Here is a 22432-nt window from a genome sequence, read left to right as displayed (position 1 = left end):
GCTCTTGAATATGATTAGAGGGGACAGGTTGGTGGAAGGGATTCAGGTCGGAGCGAAACAATACAAACTTAAAGCTTTTGCAGATGACCTAGTTTTGACCCTGCAGGAGCCAGAATCTAGTATTACAATTGATTCAAGATTTTGGTCGGGTGGCGGGATTTAAACTAAATAAACAGAAAACTAAGGTGTTGGGAAAAAATCTGACAGATACAGAGTCGGAACGGTTTCAGAGAGAAACAGAACTAACTGTGGTTTAAAAAGTAAAGTACCTAGGGGTAAATATAACAGCAAAAAAATCTGAGTCTATTTAAGGATAACTATGAAAAATGTTGGTCTGAAATTAAGAGAGACTTGGACAGTTGGACAAAATTGAAGCTTTCTTTGTTAGGCCGAATTGCTGCTATTAAGATGCATGTATTGCCAAAGATGTTGTTTTTGTTTCAAACATTGCAGATTGTGGACAAGACGGAGTGCTTCCGGAAGTGGCAGAGAGATATATCTAAATTTGTCTGGCAGGGCAAAAAGCCCAGAATTAAGTTTAAGATACTAACTGATGTGAAAGAAAGAGGGGGCTTTGCCCTGCCAGACTTAAAGCTGTACTATGAAGCCGCAGCTTTCTGCTGGCTAAAAGACTGGCTACTTCTCGAAGACACTGATGTACTGGACTTGGAAGGTTTTAACAATGCTTTTGGTTGGCATGCATATTTATGGTATGATAAGGTTAAGATCAATAAGGCCTTTAAAAACCATATTGTCAGGAAAGCAGTATTTAATGTCTGGACAAAATACAAAGACTTATTGGAAAACAAAACTCCAAGGTGGCTTTCACCTCTGGAAGCTAAGGCCCGAAAAAGACCCAATATGGAGGCCAAATGGCCAAAATATTGGGAAATATTAGAAAAAGATGGAGACAATTGGAAATTGCAGAGTTTGGAGAAAATGAAGGATAAAGTGCGAGACTGGTTACATTACGCTCAGATTAAAGAAGTCTTTAAAAATGATAAAAAGTTAGGGTTCCAGGTGGAGAAATCGAAGTTGGAAACAGAATTGTTAGAACCAAAGACTAAGGTATTATCAAGAATGTATAACCTGCTGTTAAAATGGAATACACAAGACGAAATGGTTAAATCGGCTATGATAAAGTGGGCTCAGGACATTGGGCATAACATTATGTTTGAGGACTGGGAAAGGTTGTGGACCACTGGGCTGAACTTCACTGCATGTAATGCTCTGAAGGAAAATGTAATGAAAATGATATATAGATGGTACATGACCCCAGTTAAACTTGCCAAAATATACCATTTGTCTGATAACAAATGCTGGAAATGTAAAGGAAATGAAGGAACATTCTTTCACCTCTGGTGGACGTGTCCTAGAGTGAAGGCCTTCTGGGAAATGATATATAATGAGTTGAAAAAGGTATTTAAGTATACCTTTACTAAGAAACCAGAGGCCTTCCTTCTGGGTATTGTCGGCCAGAAGGTGCTAAAGAAGGACCGAACATTCTTTATGTATGCAACAACGGCAGCAAGGATACTCATCGCTAAGAGTTGGAAAACTCAAGATCTACCCACACTGGAAGAGTGGCAGATGCAGCTGATGGACTATATACAACTGGCCGAGATGACTGGCAGAATCCGAGACCTGGGAGAAGAGAGGATTGAAGAAGACTGGAAGAAATTTAAGATTTATTTACAAAAATATTGTAATTTGGTTGAATGTTAAGAAGGATGCTAGATCACAAATAATTGTCCACCACTGAATTAGACCTGAATTCGACGATAAGTGAGATTAAGGAAAATATAAACCTTTTGGAGAACTGCTAGATCCTATTTAAATGAGCGGATATAAGATTGTAAACAAGATGGTAATTTGCTTGGAAAAACTTTTTTTTTAACGATGTAAGTGGGAGCGGGAGACGTGAGGGAGTCCAAAGAAGTGACGAAATTATGTTATGATATAAGTAATGTTGTTTATTATTTATGCATTTGTATTCAAAAACTTTAATAAATATTTATTAAAAAAAAAAGAAATGGGAAAACTCCATCAAGGGGTGCCAGTGAAAGCACAGTATTAAATGCACCATGCACTCTTTATGTTGGCAAAAGAGGCATGCACCACTCTATGAGTGCTCTTACTTTGAGTGCTACTAAGGAATTAACAAGAAATTCCAATAAAGCAACCTTCCTCTGTCACAAGCAATTGGTTATTTAACACAGAAAGAACTTTTATATTTAAGGCGTTACAAGAAATCTCTCACTCCCAGTTTCCACATGAGTGCACTGGTAACATTTTCAGCTGGCATTTAAAAACATCTGGAGAGACTGTTGCCCAGCATAGGAGTTTTCCTCCTCCTAGGAGTATGAAGTATGCAAGATACACATCCTACATACTTCTGGGTTAGTAACAATAGGTCCTTACTGTCCTCTATCTCAGTAAGGCAAACTAACCAAGAGAAAATGCTTAGCTGAATTAGATTGTTGTTACCATTCTTAACTAAGAAAACAGCTGTGTAAGTCACAAAGCTGAATTCAGATAAGACAGAGGTGCTATGTGGGCAGAGTTGTCAGGTCCATGAGGTGCAGAGATGGCCTGTTTTGGGTGGAGTTTTACTCCCACTGGAAGGAACAGGTGCATACCTTGGAGGTATTCTTTGAGACACTGTTGTCGCTTGAGGCCAAGTGAACTTGATGGCTAGGAGTGCCTATTTCCAGCTTCAGCTGGTATGCAAGCAATGGCCCTTTCTTAACAGTAATGATTTGAACATTGTATTCCATGCTCTGATAACCTTCAGATTAGATTATTGCAATGCCCTCTATACGGGGCTGTCTAGTGTACATAGACCACATAACACCGGTCCTGAGAGATCTGCATTGGCTCCCAGTGCGTTTCCGAGCACAATTCAAAGTGTTGGTGCTGACCTTTAAAGCCCTAAATGGCCTCGGTCCTGTATACCTGAAGGAGTGTCTCCACCCCCATCATTCAGCCCGGACACAGATCCAGTGCCAAGGGCCTTCTGGCAGTTCCCTCATTGCGAGAAGTGAGGTTACAGCGAACTAGACAGAGGGCCTTCTTGGTAGTGGTGCCCGCCCTGTGGAACACCCTCCCTTCAGATGTGAAGGAAATAAGCAGCTATCTTATCTTTAAAAGACATCTGAAGGCAGTCCTGTTTAGGGAAGCTTTTAATATTTAATGCTGTATTGTTTTTAACACTTGATTGGGAGCTGCCCAGAGTGGCTGGGGAAACTCAGCCAGATGGGCGGGGTATAAATAATAAATTATTATTATTATAATAGTGCAACTAGTGAACAATGTGGCACTCCTGTCCTGGGTGGGACAACTTGTCAGGACAAGCGTAACACCTCCTAAAGCACTTATACGAACTGCCTATTCCCTTCCAAGCCCGATTCAAGGTGCTCACCTTGGGATTTAAAGCCCTAAATGACTTGGGCCCCAAATACCTGCAAGAGTTCCTTCTGCTCTTTCTGCTGGTCATAGCATGGCAATCTACATGAGGAGAGACAATTCTTATGGTGACATCTTCTTTGGCAGTATGAGGTGAGAGGGCTCATGAGACAGTCTTCTATACAATGCCCACAAAACTGTGGAACACCCTTGCTACAGAGGTGTGTTAGGCACTGTCTCTTTATAGCTTCAGTATGGTAATCTGGGGTGAAGTTGTTTAGGGCAGCATTTAACTAAGTTGTGTGCACAGAACAAGGTCCCCTGTCTCCCCCCTGGTGCCCCTCTAAATCTGGTGTGGAGGGTGGGGAAAGCCCCAGAATAGGATTCAGGAGCACACTGGGGAAAGTATAATTGCACAGGTAGACCTCATTCCCCACATTCACACCCTAATTAGCTGTATGGCAAATCTTCACCATGATCAACTCCCCACCCGGAAACCTATGTCCCCACTTTGGAAGGATGTGTGGATCCAGAATTGGCTTCCACAGTCACTTACAGACTCACTGTTAAGACCATTTTCATGGAAGACAATCTTACTCAGCTACGAGTGATCGCCAAAGAAGAGGTAGCTATATATGGAATTTCACCCTTTCCAAAATACCCTTTATCTTAAAAAAAAAAATGTAACCCATCTTGGGACCTTATGGCGAAGGGCAGGTGGCAATATTATTATTATTGTTGTTGTTGTTGTTGTTGTTGTTGTTGTTAGCAGCAGTAGCAGCTCATTCCCCCCTTTTAAAGTGAAATTGAAATGTGCTTTATGTCCTTTTCATTTGGTCTGTGTTTTAACACATCTTTGCCTCAAGGTGGCAATGCTGCTTTCAAAAGATTGGGATGTTGATTTAAATTGTGTTTTTTGTGTTTTTAAAAGAATATTATTTTAATGTAAATAAAGTGGCTAAGACAACACGGGAATGTACTCAACTTATAATTCCCAAAGTGGGAAAACACATATCCTCACATTTGCAGAGAGTCCAATGCTCACACTTAGATTCAAGCTACTCCCTTGAAGAAAACTATCTGCACATACAGCCATTTCTGGATAGCTATAGCTTGGCTACAATAATATTTGGTCTGCGTAATTTCCAGTCTGGAACTATTTCAATGTGCTCTACATGGAGCTGCCCTTGAATACCGTTTGGAAGCTGCAATTACTGCAAAATACAATGGCAAGGCTGCTCTTGGATGTCTCCACCAGACACATTTTATGCGGATCTGCACTGATTGCTAATTCACTACCAATTTAAGATGATAAAATGGCATATAATGCCTTCAATGACTTGACCCACCAATATCAGAAGGACTACCTTCTAGTTTAAACTGTCAACTTTTTTTTGCAGAGTAGGGGGAAAGAGCTATAGGGCTTCCAACTGGAATGTGCTCCTGATTTAAGTTGCCCTGAATATGTTTTATGGCAAACAGTACCTTAAGCAGCAGAGAACTATGTAGAGTGGGGAATTTTCAGCAAGAAATTGGTACAGGGCCCGGATTCAGACTGGGAGCTCCTTTTGGATCAAAGGGGGAGGGAGACAATATTACAAATGACAGTGGAACACTTGGTACTGGGGATAATAGCCTAATTGATGCACAAGAAACTGAGGTGGTGCTGCAGAAGCCTGCTAAAAGGGCAGGAAACTACAAGAAGGAAGCAGCTGGAGGGAATGACTTGCTGTTTCAGTTGTCTCTATACTAACCCACAGAGTATGGGAAACAAGTAAGATGAATTGCTCTTAATATATAATGGCAAATATGACCTAATAGGCATTACTGAACCCTGGTGGGATGCCATCTTCTCCTGTCATCTATGCTACTATATCAGGCCTCTGGAAGATGAAGGGGCTCCAAGATGATTTCTAGGAAGGCTTGAGCACTGCCATGTTAAGTACCACCTTAAGGTCTGGTGGGAGCAAGAGAGGAAAAGATACCAGAGCAGACCAACAGTATCTTTTATCTGCTAGTAACATCATGGCTCCATTTCCTCTTTCTTCCAAGCTTGCTTCTAGGAAATATGTCTGGCTTCTATGTTTTACTGATTATGCATTTCACACACTCACAGAACAGAGGCACTCTCAGGCCCTGGTTCCTCTGTGTCTAGGGATGTCAGAAAATTCCAGGCTAAACAGAAAGACATATGGAAATTCCACCTGCATGTTCACTCAGTGTTCAGGACTGGAATTTAAGAGACTGCAATCCACATTCATCCACAGCAGGCTTGGGTTTTCTTTTAAGTCCATAAATTATACATAATTAATATCACACTTTTTGACATGTCACTTCGCTTGATGTTTCCCCAGACTGCTACAATGAAGATCAATAGAGGTTTAGAACCCTGTGGTGAGATGGCTAATTGATGAGTGGCTAGCTGCTTCATTTACTTTGAAAGAGAACACACGGGGGAGTGAATAATGCAAGGTATTTGTTTTTGGCTGATAAAGGGCCTGCCAAGGTGTGAGAAAGTCACTGGTGTATACAGGTGACTCTTTGCTTTTTATATTTCTGAAGTGCTGTGTGTTGCCAAAGGCATTCTATATGCACTGCAGTGCTAACCATGCCTATTCAGAAGAAAATCCCACTGAATTCAGTGAGGCTTACTCACCAGTAACTGGGGTTAGAATTTCAGCCTTAATTTGCTTCCTATTGTGAATTTTTAAAAAACAACAATTGAATACATAGCTCATTATTGCTCTTTCCAGGTGGAAAGTAGTGGTGTCTCTTGCTACCTGTGAATTTTATCTGTGCTCCTCCATTAGTTCCAACCTCTTTGTAAAAGTGGGGAGAACTGTCTAGATTCAACCATTTTTTACCACACCAGTAGGTGGCGCTGTGGGTTAAACCACAGAGCCTCGAATGCCCACGACGGGGTGAGCTCCCATTGCTCGGTCCCAGCTCCTGCCCACCTAGCAGTTCGAAAGCACGAAGTCCAAGTAGATAAATAGGTACTGCTCCAGTGGGAAGGGAAACGGTGTTTCCGTGCGCTGCTCTGGTTCGCCAGAAGTGGCTTAGTCATGCTGGCCACATGACCCAGAAGCTGTACGCCGGCTTCCTCGGCCAGTAAAGCGAGATGAGCGCCACATCCCCAGAGTCGGCCACGACTGCACCTAACTGTCAGGGGTCCCTTTACCTTTACCACACCAATTATGTATTTTTAAAGTAAAATTAAATTTAAAATTTCTTTACTTCTCCAACCCCCTGCTACAATTATTTGCCTTATAATGAAACTGTCACTCCCTGATGCCTGAGGAAGGGAAATGAGATAGGATGACAGATTTATACAGAATTGTGAAATCAAGGCAGTGAGAGTGGCTTCAATACTAACCCCACCCATCTGGAAGTAAGCTTCTCTGACCTCAATGGGACTTGCTTCTGAATAGACAAGGTTAGGTTTGTAGCCATAGATGGCTTTGTGATGAGCGATGCCACAAGGCTGTTGGTTGAGTTTGCCTCTCTGGAAATTCACTAAACTTTGAAAGGGAATATACTGGGAAGGCAACTGAACTGTAAATTATAGTGTAATACAGCTATATTTCACATTAAAATGATGCAGACCATAGCAAACAGCAGGATGGATAGCTATGTAATGTGTGGAAATGGAATGGCGGCAGAACAAAACCAGCTCGCTTTACAATGAACAAGCGACACAATGGACACTACTAATTTCATACTTCCCTACCTGTGTCCCCTGAATATCTGCTTCAGAGTGTTGGGGAACCTCTAGAACAGTATGAGAAATGGCCTAGGTGTGTGTGGGGGTGTGTGACTCTAGCAGGAAAAGAAATAAGTGAAAACCATTCCCCACACTTCTGTAAACCAAAGCTTCCAAAGGATCCATTTCCCTTCATGGAAAGGCCCCTTCTTTCATTTATAGAAGGGAACCCTTTTGATCCAGTGTGTTCATATCTCTATACCAGCAAGGAAGGAATATGCAATCATAGCAAGGATTAAAGTGCAGGTAGGGTGCAGGTAGGATTCTGTTACAAATTGAGAATAAATGTAGAATTGTCTCAGGTTGTAAACAGGAAAGAGATACGAAAGTCCAGAGATTCCAGTTTTTGTACTTTTTATTTAAAAAGTACATGCAAACCATATTAATTTTATTTCAGTGAAGTGTGTATAGCCTTATAACTTGCTGGTGACTGTAATGGTGGAAGTTGTGGCAATCTGATATCCAAAAACTGAATGCTTTCTAGTATGGTGCAGAAATGCATTAGTTAATTTACTGCCTTGACTATATAGCAACCCTGTCATTTAATCCCCCCGCCTTCTTAACAAGTTTATGTCTCTGAAATGGTATATAATATGAGGGCAGCATAAGATTGTTTGGGTCACTGTGAAATGTTGCTTGGACTCTGAAAAAACTTTTTACTGTTTTGCATTGTTGTTTTTTAAATCTGTTTCACCTTTCCTCAAAAGGTTCAAGGCTGTTAACAACAAATGACCATAGCAATAATGACAGTAAAAGCAGAAAAGCAAAAGCACTATCTGTCCATAAAACTCTAACAAAAAAATGGTCCACACAAGACTGTCAACCAATTAAACCATGTTCAGTTTGTACAGCATGTGCCTTTTAACCAATTAATTGAACAACAAATTATATTTAAATAAAAATCCATATTACCAAAATCTCAATAGAATGATATCTTTTAGACACTGGAATTACTGCAAGGTAACTCACAAAAGCCACCTCCTCATTCTTTGAAGAATGGCAATCTTGAATAGTTTCTTTTCCAACACAGTAAAAAAATAGCCTCAAAAATCCAAGGATACCCTTTACTCATAGCCCAACCAATTAAAAATTGCCCTCACCAATTAAAACAGACCTCCATCAATTAATAAATGAAAGCTTGACTTGATTAATCTAACACTGAAACCAATTAAAACTGACAGCCCTCCTGTATACCCCAAAATAAAAACAAAAATAGCAATTCCCAAAGCTTCTACCCTAGTGCTTCTGAAACTGCTAAAATACATAATTTGGCAAAATAAAGTTACTAATGTAATTAGCCTATGCTTAAATGTAGGTGTGATGCTGACTTTAAAAGTAAACAAAAATTGTGATAAAGATTTCAAATGCAACCCTCCTTTTCAATGTCCTATATCAGAATATTAGCAACATCTTATTGAATGGGAAAATGTGGAAGAAGAGAAATAGTGAGACATGCAAAGGGGATTTGAAAAAAGTCCTGCTTTTCAAAAGTTCTGACTGCTTGAACAAGAGAATGATTCATACAAATACTTAAAACACAGGATCGTATCTATCAAGAGTTTGCCAAATGAAATTTGTACATTTTAACAACTTCAGAAGTACTAGAGGAAAGGTTTGGGGGAATTGCTATATTACATTAAAATGTACTTTTGCTGAGATGTTCACTGTTTATTTTATTAATTGTTTATATCAGAGTTCTCTATACCTCCCTTTGCCAGGAAGCCCTAGGATGGTTTACATAAATAACAACAGAAAACAATACAACAGAAACCATATCACAGAGAAAAAGGGGGGAAATAGCATTAAATTATTCACCAATTCCATACAAATCCAATTATTAAAAAAAATCTTACACCACCATTTCCCCCCAAACTCCTCGAAACTCAAAAGAGGAGTTGCCACTAGACTCAGGCAGCTACTTTAAGAAATGAAGAGTGACAAACACCTCTTTTATTTATTTGACTCCGTCTAATTCCATCATAAACTTTATGTTTGATGAAGTCTTACAGTTATTAAGACATCGGCCTTGATAAAATAAATCACTTTCAATGGCCTTCATTTCCCGGCTCCCTTTTAAGTCCTTTTCTGACAAGTGGTGGAAAGTATACCAAATGCTCAGTTGTTGAATGGAATCCAGAATCTTCTAATAAGCAAGTGCTTTGTAACTAAAACCCAAAGCCCAGCACCCCTTTCTTTTCAGAATGCTGCTTTTCCGCCCAGAGTCCTATCTCCATGATTTCAAAAGCAAGCATCCACACAGGATGTACTTTGCCAAATCCAAATTAGAAACATGTCCTCAGGTTTACACCAATTAAAGCCTCTTCCAGGGGCTTTAAACAGTATGTTAGGTATTGCCCTCTGTGCCTTTGTGAAGAATCTGACCCAGCCAGAGTCCTGTCTGAGTGGATCCCTGTGTCCACACAATCAAGCCCCTCACCTGAATATCAACAGATAAAAAGTGCAGTTTCCCAACAATGGTTCTATCACTTTTTGGAATGCCTGCTACAAATTGCCTGGGACGACACAGGCTGTTTTTCCATGACAGCTGAGGTTACTTTGTTAAGCCTGTCCTAGAAATTATATTGTTAGTTTGTTGTTTTCAAATCACAACTTTGTATTTTCTCTCCATTGTTTTATACTGATTTAAATAAGTCTGCTGTTTTATTCTGAATGCTGGAGTTGATTAAACTTTTGTCTTGCTACAGATTCTAACCTTACCCACTGTGCCTAACCATTCACTGAGACTACAGTATGAAGTACTTGCAATTACTTACTGAACTCTGGCTGCCTATAATCATAGCTGTCAACATTTCCCTTTTTTTAAGGGAAATTCCCTTATTCTGAATAGGATTCCTTGCAAGAAAAGGGAAAAGTTGACAGCTATAATCAAGATGGGAGTGCTAACATAGTTGCCCCACTCAACCACCCACAAACATCACAAGTCTTCTTCTTGTTGTTTTGCCCAGATCTAGATAAAATAGAGTGAAAGAGCTACCCAGGACTTATTAACAAGTAAAGCAGGCACAGGCAAACTCCAGGCCTCCAGACGTTTTGGACTACAACTCCCATCATCCCTGACCACTGGTCATGTTAGCTAGGGATGATGAGAATTGTAGTCCCAAACATCTGCTGCGCCGGAGTTTGCCCATGCCTGAAGTAAAGTGCCTGTTCTGCATTGAAATAAAGGTGCTGTGGATGCTTCCATTTGTCACATACTAATTTTAGTATGGCGAGTGTGTGTGTGTGTGTGTGTGTGTGTGTGTGAGTGAGTGAGTGAGAGAGATATTCTTTTCCTAAATAGGAAAACTATTGACATTTAGAGTGGTTTAACTAATGTGGTTGCTTGACTATCAGATGCATATTGGATTGTGCCCACAACACCCGTGCTGTCAAGCAGCACATCTCTATTTCAGGAGTAGGGAACCTGTGGCCTTCCATCCAGCTGCTGTTGGACCCCCATCATCCCTGAACATTGGCTATGCTGACAGGGGCTGATGGGAGATAAAGCTGCAGCTACTGATGGGGCCATGGAGTAGCCACCCAATATTTAAACCAATTTGCTTGAAAAAGTAAAGAAATATAATACGGCAACAGTTGTTCCAGATATAAAATAAGCGAGTCTTGCTTTTAAGAAAATATACATAGGATTTATCTGTAAATTTCATAAATATGCCAAGCAGTAAAATCTGATATGCTAATTAAGTTATGAATGATACATTTTATGGCATTGAAGCAGTAAAACCAGTGTTGGTTTGATAACAGAGTATGTATTGCATATATTCCAAACATCTCTCCTAAATCCACCCCTCTCCCTGGAAAAAAATAAAGGAAATGGTATTATTTTCATGGTTTCAAAATTCCTGAAATTTTTACATCTCTAGGTACAATTAAACACAGCACAAATGTTTCCAAACTGGCTTTGCTTACTTAACATCTAGTTGAAACTATAGGGATTCGCCCCTTGTTTCAACCTGAAATAAAAACACAGAAGACAAAAGTTTGGGTACATGATGGAAAACAACAATGCACTGGATGTTTACATTTTATTAGCTCCTACCTGTGGGTCAGAAAGTCGCGATAGGTCAGGGTACAAGTAGAATTTTATCCCTTCAGCTGCCCCAGGTAGTGTTACTCCTCGAACCAGCAGTACCAAGAGCATGACGTAAGGGAATGTAGCTGTTACATATACAACCTATGAAGAACAAGTGGGAGAAAACACATTATTTTAGCAACAAAAAGTTACATGTAAAATAATGTACTCAGCTGCAGTTCATAAATGGAGGATAATATTATGTATCCTTACTAATCCAGATGTCTATCAGGAGATCAACAGCAGGCAGGGTATATTGCCTATATGTCCTGTTTGTGGACTTCCCATAGGCTGCTGGTTGGCCCTGTGGAAACGTGTTAGACTAGATAGGCCTTTAGTCTGATCTAGCAGGGTTCTTCTTATGTAATTTTCTTCTGTTCATGATGATTCAGTATATAATAGAATCATAGAATTGTAGAGTTGGAAGGGACCCTGAAGTTCATCTAGTCCAACCCATCTAGTGCAGGAATTCTGCCCACAGTCATCCCTGGTTGGTTGAACCACCAACCTTCTGGTTAACAGCCAGATGCACTGACCCACTGCGCTCTCTGGGCAATGGAAGGCTTGAAGCTAGACTTTAGTTGCCAGGAAGCTGGATCTGGAGAGCTTGCTTCAAATCAATGAAGCTGTCTTATACTGTCAGACTATTGATATATCCAGCTCAGTATTGAGCTGACTGGCAGCAGCTCTCCAGGGTTTCAGACAAAACTTATTCATACTCTGACCTGGAGATGCTGGGTATTAAACTGAAACCTTCTATATCCAAAGCATGAACTAACACTATCCCAAAATTGGCCTTGGCAGGCCTTTGTCAACCGGGTACCCTTCAGATGTTTGGATTACAATTTCTATCAGTCCCAGCTGACTCAAGCTGATGGGAGGTATAGGCCAAAACATCTGGAAGATATTGTGTTGACAAAGGCTGATCTAAGGGGAGGAAGTTCCAAAGCCTTGGTGTAGCAACCAAGAAGGCAGTTAAGTTGAACACCAGGTCCACAGATAGACTCAGGAGTATTATCAGACTCTGAACCAAAAGTTTCAAGGGAAATAGTACCCACCCAAGATAGGCTGAACTCCAATTTTCAGATCACTTCTACTCATCTACTTCAACTTTGTCTTGCCTGGAAAGACAGGCATTTGCTTCCATCTAGTCCAAAGGTTCCCAACTGCAGGTCCGTGAACCCCAGAGGGTTTGCATAACCCACCCAAGGGTCTGTGGCAACATTCATATAACAAAAACTACCACAGAGATACCAAAATTTTCAAAAGTAGGGGGTCCATGCCTTGGCTTTTGAAAAATAGGGGGTCCGCAGTACTGAGCTAGTTGGGAACCACTAATCTAGTCCATTACTAAGTTCAAACATCAGTTTAGCTCCTCAAAAGCCACCCTAAAATGCGATGGAAAGGAGAAGCAGAGCTGAATGTTATCAACATATTGGTGCTACGACACTCCATATCCATGGATGGTTTCCCCCCATAGTTTTTGGTAGATGTTAAATTTCTTGTGGGGACAGGATGGACCCTGAGGAACCCCACAGACCCAAGCATGCCTCTGAATAACCATTGCTGTAAATCAAAATCAAAAGTGTGGAGAATGCTGTTGCACCCAGGTTTCATTTAGGCAGTTAGTTGTCTGCAAGAACAGGATGCTTGACTAGATGGGCCTTTGGCTTGTTCAGCAGGGGTATTCTAATTTACCTAAGAGACCCTCACAACCACTGCTAGAAACTGCCCCTTCAAGAAGGACTGGAGCCAGATTGAAGCAGTGCATCCCAGTCTAATCTATGGTCAAGAAGAATATGGTAGTCAATGGTATCAAAAGCTACTGGAGGAACCAGTTGAATCTATAGGAACACAATTCTCCCTGTCCATTTTTTGGCATATAAATTTCAATACAGCAACCAAGCCCATTACATAATCAGGCCCAGATTAAGATGGAACCAACTAATCCTTATTTGTAAAATTCAAGATGAGGCATCATTACCATATGGCTAAAATATCATGCACATATATGTATCAATCATACTTCAATAAGGTATAAGTAGAAAGAGTTAACCTAAGATTTAACTCAGAAAAATAGCTAAAAGTGATTACAGAAAAGCAAAAATAATTTTTGACATGGATGCATTTATGCTTGGGCAAAATTTTAAATAGGAAGTCGATGGGCACAGGTTTCAGCAGGAAATATGGTTAGATCAGGCTACAGTTAGAAGTCTATATGTATCGATGAAGAGTAAAGGATTAGGCAATATGTTCTTGTCTAGTAATGGGAAAACAGAGGAATATGTTAGGGAACAGGGAAGTAAGAATTAGAATTCAAATTGAAAAGACACTCTGCATGTGTCCAGAATATATAGACACCAATGAGAATACTGGCATGCCCATCGTTACCATATATGGAAACCCAAAAACCGTATAAAAGAGGTTGGGAAGTTAAGCTTGGGATGGAATTTTAGCTTGGACTCTGGTGGCCCATTATGTTGCATTAATGTTAGGTAACTCTGTTGGACTGCGCTGATGAGCCACCTCCACAAGTAGACTGACATGTCTTTGGAAGTGTAAGAAACTATTTGCTTTCTTTGAAGCTGTGTATGTCTGTGTGCGCAGATTCAATTTTTAATTTTTTTTTAAACTTGCAACTCAATTATGTCGACCCTGCAATATTGAGTTCATTGGATAAATAAATCCCCAAAGCCAGGAAAGTAAAACAGTAAGACAGTTGTAGGGTACCTCCAGCCTTAGAAAATTTGCCACCCTCATTACCCACTTGATGATTCTTCCTTTGGCTGCTCTCATCAGCCAGGAAGGGCAAGGGTGGAGGAGCATACCAGTGGTTGGTCTCACACTTCCAAAAATCCCATCTGCATCCTTCATAAACTATCCAAAACAAAAGGTCAAGCCATTTCCACAGTTGCATTAACTGTGGTATCCCAAGCAAAATGATTACAAGTTGTATATATTTGCACTGAATTTTTCTTCTACTCATCCATAAATCAAACACAAGAAAGTTCAAGGCTAAATTTAGACTGCAAATAAAGCTGCATTTATATAAACAGAAGCAAATGTATAAACATAAAGAACCTTCATTGAAGTGTTGTAAAATTAGAATGTTAAAACCAGAAGGGTCTTTATGCAGCCTGTTTTCTGGCAGCACATCCATGCATCCTTAAATTATTATTAGTATTATATTTATACCCCACCTTTTTCCCTGACAGGGACTGTAAGTGGCTTACATATAAAATACAAACAGCTTAAAAACATACAGGGATTTTTAAAAATATATTAATTGAATTATAACTATATATAAATGTAAAAAATTAAAAACATAACAATAAAACAATAAAAACAGCACCACACCAGCCCTTTCATTAAAATTCCCCAAAGCTGGTTGGAATGAGAAGGCCTTCACCTGCTGGCAGAAGGCACACTTTAACTGTGCGAATGAACTCCTGGCCACTGCAGAGACTTGGGCAACCATGCTCAGGGCTGAACTCAGGAGCAGGCCGAAACTGCGGACCAGTGTCTTCACGAGGAGTGTTGCCCCATGCAGCACAGGTTGAATCCCTATTCCCTGTTTGCCTTCTGACTGACCATTTGTCTTGCCATTTTGTTCTTGCCATTTGTTCACCCTCATCCAGTCCATTACTGATGTCAGACAGCAGTTTAGAACTGAGAAGATCTTCCATGGATTTAGGTGGAAAGGAGAAATAGAGATGGGTGTTCTCAGCGTACTGGTGACACTAAACCCGGAAACTTCAGACAACTCCTCCCAGCAGTTTCATGTAAATGTTAAATAGCATGGGGAACAGAAAAGAACTCTGAGGGACCCCACAGGTCAACAGCAAAGGCATTAAACAGGAGTCCCCAGCACCAGCTTCTGGGTTCACCCCTCCAAGGAGAAACAGAGCCACTGTCTCATCCCAAGTCCCACCCCAGCAAGGCAGTCCAGAAGGATACCATGGTCTATGCTATTGAAAGCTTCCAAAATGTCCAGCAGAACCTACAGGGACACACTTCCCCTGTCCCACTCCCCAAAGGGGACCAAAGCCATCTCTGTCCCATAACCAAGCCTGAAACCACATTGAAATGGATCTCAACCAGTCCCCCGATGGCCTTTTTGATGAGCCTGTAAAAGCAAGGCTCTAGTATATTTATGGTAGCAATCACATTTCCAAGGATCCTGCCCACATCCTTGAGCCCATATCTAGCAAGCAGAGGCCAAAGTTTAAATTCACTGGACCTCTATCAACTATAGTGTCCAAGTCAGAAAGGATTGATTTTGTCAACGAAGTGCTAAGCTGATTGTTCACAGCAGGCTGCCAAGTGGTCTAAATCATGGGTAGGCAAACTAAGGCCCAATCGCCTTCTAAATCCGGCCTGTGGACGGTCTGGGAATCAGTGTGTTTTTACATGAGTAGAATGTGTCCTTTTATTTAAAATGCATCTCTGGGTTATTTGTGGGGCATGGGAATTCATTCATTTTGTTCTTCAAAATACAGTGGTACCTTGGGTTAAGTACTTAATTCGTTCCGGAGGTCCATTCTTAACCTGAAACTGTTCTTAACCTGAAGTACCACTTTAGCTAATGGGGCCTCCTGCTGCCGCTGCACCACCACAGCACAATTTCTGTTCTCATCCTGAAGCAAAGTTCTTAACCTGAGGTACTATTTCTGGGTTAGCGGAATCTGTAACCTGAAGCGTATGTAACCCGAAGCGTATGTAACCCGAGGTACCACTGTATAGTCTGCCCCCCCCCACGTCTGAGGGACAGTGGACTGGCCCCCTGCTGAAAAAAGTTTGCTGACCCCTGGTCTAAATTCTCTCGTTGAGCCAGAGTGTAAAAGACCCCTAACAACTTGAAAGAGCTCTGCTGGACAGCTCCTTCCTGATGCAGTGGAAAAGGGGGGCGGTGGTAATTTTGCTCCCCACACTGCCACAAAACAGATCTTCAAATAGGCCCCAACCTGTGTTCAGCCTGATTCATTCCGAGCTTTCTGCCTATGTTGCTCTAGTCGCCATCTCACGTGTTTCATCATCACTAGCTCTATAGAGGACCAAGGGGTTGGATTGACTCCACTCCATGAGAGGAGAAGCCTCAAGAGCCACTCCAAAGGCTGAGTGGTTTTGTGGAAATGTAGAGAAATTTTCCTGGGAGAGAAATGGATGATCACCCTTGTAATTGCCCTCCAGCCTTGCATGGAGATGGACTTGCAGTATCAATTAAACAGTACATTTATATTAGTCTGCACTGCAGGATTACTGGTAATATTTTGGGTGCATTGGCTCCCATTTACAATACATTAAATTTGAGTCACGCATACTATGCATTAACATTCAGTGTTGTACTGTCCCCATCCTTAAATACAACTTCTGCCCTTTGATTCCCCACTTAATGACCTGGAACCTTATGTTAACTTGTACCGTCATTATGGAGCTTTGTTGCTGTTATTATTACTGGGTACATCTCAAAAACCATTGCAAGCTTCCTGTACTTTTTCTTTTCTTTTCTCCAACATGTCAAACTTCTCTGAATAAAACAAGGACAACATCGTTTCTAATTACACTAGATCCTGTTTTAATTGCCTCTAATTGCCTAGTGTATTAATTTGCATACCAATGCTCAAAATAGTTCCTCCACATCACTGCTATGCCCCAGCAATGTCAGTGTGCTGAGAAAACAAAACAAATATCTAGCCTATCTGTTTGGACTGCAAGTTTGAGTCATTACATAAACTGAGACTTCTGATCAGAAAATCACAGTATATACAGTTTGCAATGCAGCAAGCTTAACTCTGGAGAGCCAGTCCAGAAGTAAGGCAAACCTCAGGAGGAACGATACAGTTTATCTTTAACCTGTTGAGACAGAATAGGAAGCACTCAGCATGGCGAATTTAGCTGGAAAAGTTAAAAATAGATTTCCCAGGCTGCTGCTACAACACAGCATGTCAGTTTAATGTTCACACACTATATCACCACAACTTCAAGATGAATCAGAAAAAAGTTGGCTGTAGTGAACCTTAATCCTTTGCTTTACTTGTATTGTGTGTATACCATGTTATTTGTTAGCCAATCAAGATATTTTTTTTGCAAAAATGGGCCCCTCCAGAATGCTATTTTTTAGGTATATTCTGCTAAATGTTCTTGACACAATAACAGTGCATTAGTGGTGGTTTAATTCTGCTTCTGGGACATGGGTGGCACTGTGGGTTAAACCACAGAGCCTAGGACTTGCTGATCAGAAGGTCGGCGGTTCGAATCCCCACGACGGGGTGAGCTCCCGTTGCTCGGTCCCTGTTCCTGCCAACCTAGCAGTTCTCAAGCAAGTCAAAGTGCAAGTAGATAAATAGGCACTGCTCCGGCGGGAAGGTAAATGGCGTTTCCGTGCGCTGCTCTGGTTTGCCAGAAGCAGCTTAGTCATACTGGCCACAAGACCCGGAGGCTGTATGCCGGCTCCCTCGGCCAATAAAGCGAGATGAGCACTGCAACCCCAGAGTCGGTCACGACTGGACCTAATGGTCAGGGGTCCCCTTTACCCTTTACCTAATTCTGCTTTATTAGTTGTTGGTGCAACCCCAAATGCTGCCACATTATTGCTGTCCAGTGGGGCTATAGCGCAACAAACATGTGACAACAACAAAAAAAGCCAGAGTATTTGTGATATTAGAAGTTACAGGATTTCAGCAGGGATATGCACCGACTGGAAACAAAACATTATAATCACCCCAAAACTTTTGTAGGGGCAAACATTACTGAAAAATGGGAAGACAAATGACCATCCCAATAACATAAAGTGCACGAATCATCATGAGCGTGCAAAGAAAAGGATGTCTGAAGGCCCCCAATATCTTACAGTGAGACTTTTCTCACTGCAGTTTAACAATTATGGTTGCATTTTGGTTTAATGTTTTACAACTGCCATGAGAACTTTGCCCAGATTTACTGAAACACATTTTGCTTTCCTCAAGATTCTTTGAACGTTTGCCCGACTAGAAATCTCCATACTCATTTAGAAATTCTGCTTAAATCTAAATTTAGTGGCACCTGAGGGGATGTTTGGCCACATACCAACACACACATGCACATGAGTTTTTACTAGTGTTATTTAAATTATTTATTCCTTCCACTGGGATTTGACCTGTGAAATGACTTAAAAAATATTTTATGTGAAATTAAGAGGGGATTCAACAACAGGAAAAAACAATGTTTAAAATGTATGAGTGAATGGAATCAGTTATGAAGACTGATATTCATCTCAGTTGTCAGATTTGGGATTACATTAAAGGCTGCATAACTGCCATCAAAGTTTTAACATAATTTCAAAATGAGGCTGGTTTTTTAGATTTTTTTTATTATTTTTTGCCTTAGATGCAAAAAGTTATTCAGCTATTCTGCATAACTCTTTACAGAGTCTACTGGCAAACTCAAATTGTCTGCAAAAGTTTTTCACTGCCACCCCTTCTTATTTAAAGTGGCTAAAATGTGATTCTGACTATATGAGAAAAAATTAATCATCTGCACATACATTTTCATTTGTATGCGATTTATGTGAGTAATACAGATTGAATATGTCAAGTCATAATTTATTAACACTGAAATAATCACTGTAGTTGTGCATAAAAATATTTGTCTTTTTATTATATCAGTCATTTAATTACCTAGTATTATTAAGCCGCTTCCCTGTACTACCTTTTTAAAAATAGACAGGGTGGAGGAAAAATCAGAAGCTCTGATTGTAAAAAAGGAAAATATTAAATTCAGGTGATGAGGCCACTTGTATAACTGAGACTGAAAACTACCCTACGTTATCTCTCACATGGGAATGACCCTCAAGTTCCTCAATATATGCATTGTCACAGCCCAAAAAATCCAGCTTATTTTTAGGGTGAAGCTGAATTCCTTTTCATGTCTATTAGACTGAAGCCTAATCTAGTCTCCGGTGCCAATTAAAGATATCTGCAACAGAAAACCACGTGGTTTGAGGGATTAAATAGATTGTTTTTATTGCAATTCCATGCTGATTGCAGTTGCATGTGAAATACCATTGCAGTGCTGCAGAAAGACTTCTGCAGCAAGCTGCTCTGAGATTTTCTTAAATCCTCACCAATGTGTTAAGAGAAGAAGAAAACATTTTTCAGTGTTTTAAAACTTCGGCGAGAAAAGGCAGGAAAGCCTAAAACTCTGCATGCATCTCATGAACGTTCTACTTTCCTCCTCTGAATACAGAGATCAATGTTGGGCTGCATGTTAAAGCCTCACTATGAAGGACTTTTCTCTGCTATTACTTCAAGCTGAAACAAAAGACACTTCAGGAGATATAATCATTGCTGCCTAGTTCCCTTTCCTAAAGACTTACAATGGTCCCCAGTTCCTTTCTTTTTTCGCACATCTTTCTCTTTTATTTTCCTCTGCTGTCCCTTTACACTTTTCCTTTATGCCTCATTGAATCCATTAGACTCCTTATTCAGTCTACTATTGAAAAAAATAAATTTTCTGTGTGGAACTACTGACTGAGTCTTAACTGCTGGCAAGTACAGCTTAACTCCTTCTGATGAGATTACTTTAGAGTTAGAAGGTGAAAGGTACACGGGCACTGTTCCTTAACTTTATGAACATGCGCACATGTTAGGTCGGCTTAACTTCACCTCTGCATGAGAGCTTTCTTATCCTCACTCTCCTCTGAACAAGCAAAAAAAAATTGGTGATAAGTGACTGGCAAGTCTGCCAGTAGCAGCAGGATGAACTGCCGGTTTCTGCATCTTACTCTCAGTGTTCCAACTGAATTTGTAATGTTATTGTCAGTTTGAGGATTTCAGTCAAAGGATGAATACACCACTGCCAGATGTTACTATCTCCAGAAATGAGCAATACTTTCTGGCTCAAAACATTTCAGGATAAGAAAAATGGCAGAAATCCAAAGCATCTGGAAAGTCCACATAGCAGGAGATGTGGCACAAAAACAATGTACTAGCTTGGCATTTCATGTAACTTCATAATTCTGGTCAGATGAAGACCAGGGTCCCCCCCCCCCCCGCAAGATCTTACTAGAGCTCAGCTCTGGCACTTCTCAGGTGGGCACTATTTCCATTCTAAGAGAACAAGGAAGAAGTTCATGGTGAGCTCCAGAACCTCTTTTTCTAGAAAAATAGCACTGATGAAGAGGGTTTAATATGAATGAATCTTTGAGGATGTGCCTACAACGAACCTGCCTTTTACCATCTGATCTGCTGAATGCTGCCACCACTGTGCAGAATGTTTTATGTCCTGAGCCAGAAAATAGTTTTGGTGAAATGCTCCTTGATTTAATATGTTTTAGCATTATGAACTGTCTAGATTTATTAGCAAACCAAGTAGCTGCAAATTTTGGTGATGCACCTAGCACCCGCTGAGATCTCAGCTTGACAAACATGGTTTAGCAAGACATGAATATTATGTCCCAAAGCACCCAGCCTAACAGAATACGCACTCAAAAATAATCATCAGAACCCTCTGCAACAAGTAGATATTTCTTGGTCAGTGTGCAAAGGTTTTCATGAAAGAAGAAAATGCGAAAAACTCTGCCAGACAACATCAGTGGACAGAAGCATATAGCGGAAGGCAAATTTTCACAGAGAATTTTTTTTGCACTTCATATGATGACTCTTACCTTTCCAACTTTTTCACTGATTGGTTGGAACTGCTTTAGGAAACAGTGATAGCTGTCTTGAGAATGCTAGACAGTTCTGCCTACCAGTTGCTGGGAATACCAAATGGTAAAAAAGTAAAGGTAAAGGACCCTTGGATGGTTAAACCTACTCAAAGGTGACTATGGGGTGTGGCACTCATCTCACTTTTCAGGCTGAGGGTGACGGTGTTTGTCTACAGACAGCTTTCCAGGTCATATGACCAGCATGACTAAACCGTTTCTGGCACAACGGGACACTGTGGTGAGTGCCAGAGTGCATGGAAATGCCGTTTACCTTCCCGCCACAGCAATATCTATTTATTGACTTGCACTGGTATGCTTTCGAACTGCTAGGTTGGCAGAAACAGGGACAGAGCAATAGGAGCTCACCCCGTCATGTGGATTTGAAACACTGACCTTCTGACTGGCAAGCCCAAGAGGCTCAATGGTTTAGACTATAGCACCACCCACGTTTCTATACCAAATGGAGATAGTGCTATTGTACTCAGGTACTGCTCACTAGTTTCCTAAAGACATCTGGTCGGTCAGTATGAGAACAGGATGCTGAACTAGATAGGCCTTAGCCTGATCAAGCAGCCACTTATGTTCTTAAAGTTCTGTGATTCAATAAGGCATACCATAGCTATGTACTTTAACACATACTAGTCACATACACACTCCACAGCACTTATGAGCTTCACTGGAAAGTACAGCAATGGAATTTTGAACAAATTGCTACTTTTCAGTAAGCAAAAGTTACCTTTTCCATTCCCACTGATTATGTATTCTAGTACAACTATACGTAAGGAGAATCTGTTGACTCTGAACAATACGAAAGCAAGATTAGGTTACAATTCCATGTTTTGAAGCTTTTTTCACATCAGTAAACCATAATGATAGTATTTCAAAAGGCCAATTTACAGAATCAAAAACTTTTTTTTTTTTTTGCATGATGAGTTTCTTGCAGAGCTAGCAACACTGTGCAATGGTCATTTGATTGTTTAAATACTTGTGATAAGCATCTCCCCACTACATCTGAATAAAGGCTTAAAACTACCGGTACTCTGACAGCACAATAAAATGATTCCTCCATTGCAGAATCATGGCTAGTTTTGGTTGTATGATGTAGTATTTCAGGCTTTAATCAACTATTCATTTAAGTAGTTTCTTCAGAGAGTAATAAAGCATGTACACTTCTCATATGCAATGCTAAGCTAAGGCTTTTGCTTCTCCTTGCTCCAGACAGAGCAAAGCAAAGCAAAACAGGAGCAACCAATAAGCTTGTACCAGCATAGCAAGCCCCCTTTCCTTTTTTACTGTAGCTGTGTGAACCTGTCTAGTGTTTGGTATACTTTTTTTTGTTTTGGTTTTTAGCAAGAATAACCTTAGATCAGTCTTCTTCAAAATGGTCCCTCCAGCTGGGATGGCCAGGGCGAATGGGAATTTTAGTCCAAAACATCTAGAAGACACCATGTTCAGGAAAGGTCACTTAGAAAGTAAGGATTCTAAGTGA

General features: G+C 40.6%; 1 protein-coding gene across 1 annotated transcript in view; it reads right to left on the bottom strand.

The window, feature by feature from the left end:
• The window catches only part of SLC6A11 (solute carrier family 6 member 11), a 98429-nt gene that overhangs the window by 41216 nt on the left and 34781 nt on the right, over positions 1–22432 (bottom strand). The window contains exon 7 of the mRNA XM_083726812.1: positions 11226–11360. Coding sequence (XP_083582938.1) covers positions 11226–11360 — 135 coding nt within the window. The remainder of the gene's footprint in view (positions 1–11225; positions 11361–22432) is intronic.

This window comes from Podarcis gaigeae (genome assembly GCF_964106915.1).
Source record: "Podarcis gaigeae genome assembly, chromosome: 2".
NCBI lineage: Eukaryota > Metazoa > Chordata > Lepidosauria > Squamata > Lacertidae > Podarcis > Podarcis gaigeae.
Note: the sequence above shows the minus strand (reverse complement) of the source record. Positions and strands in the feature narration are given on the sequence as shown.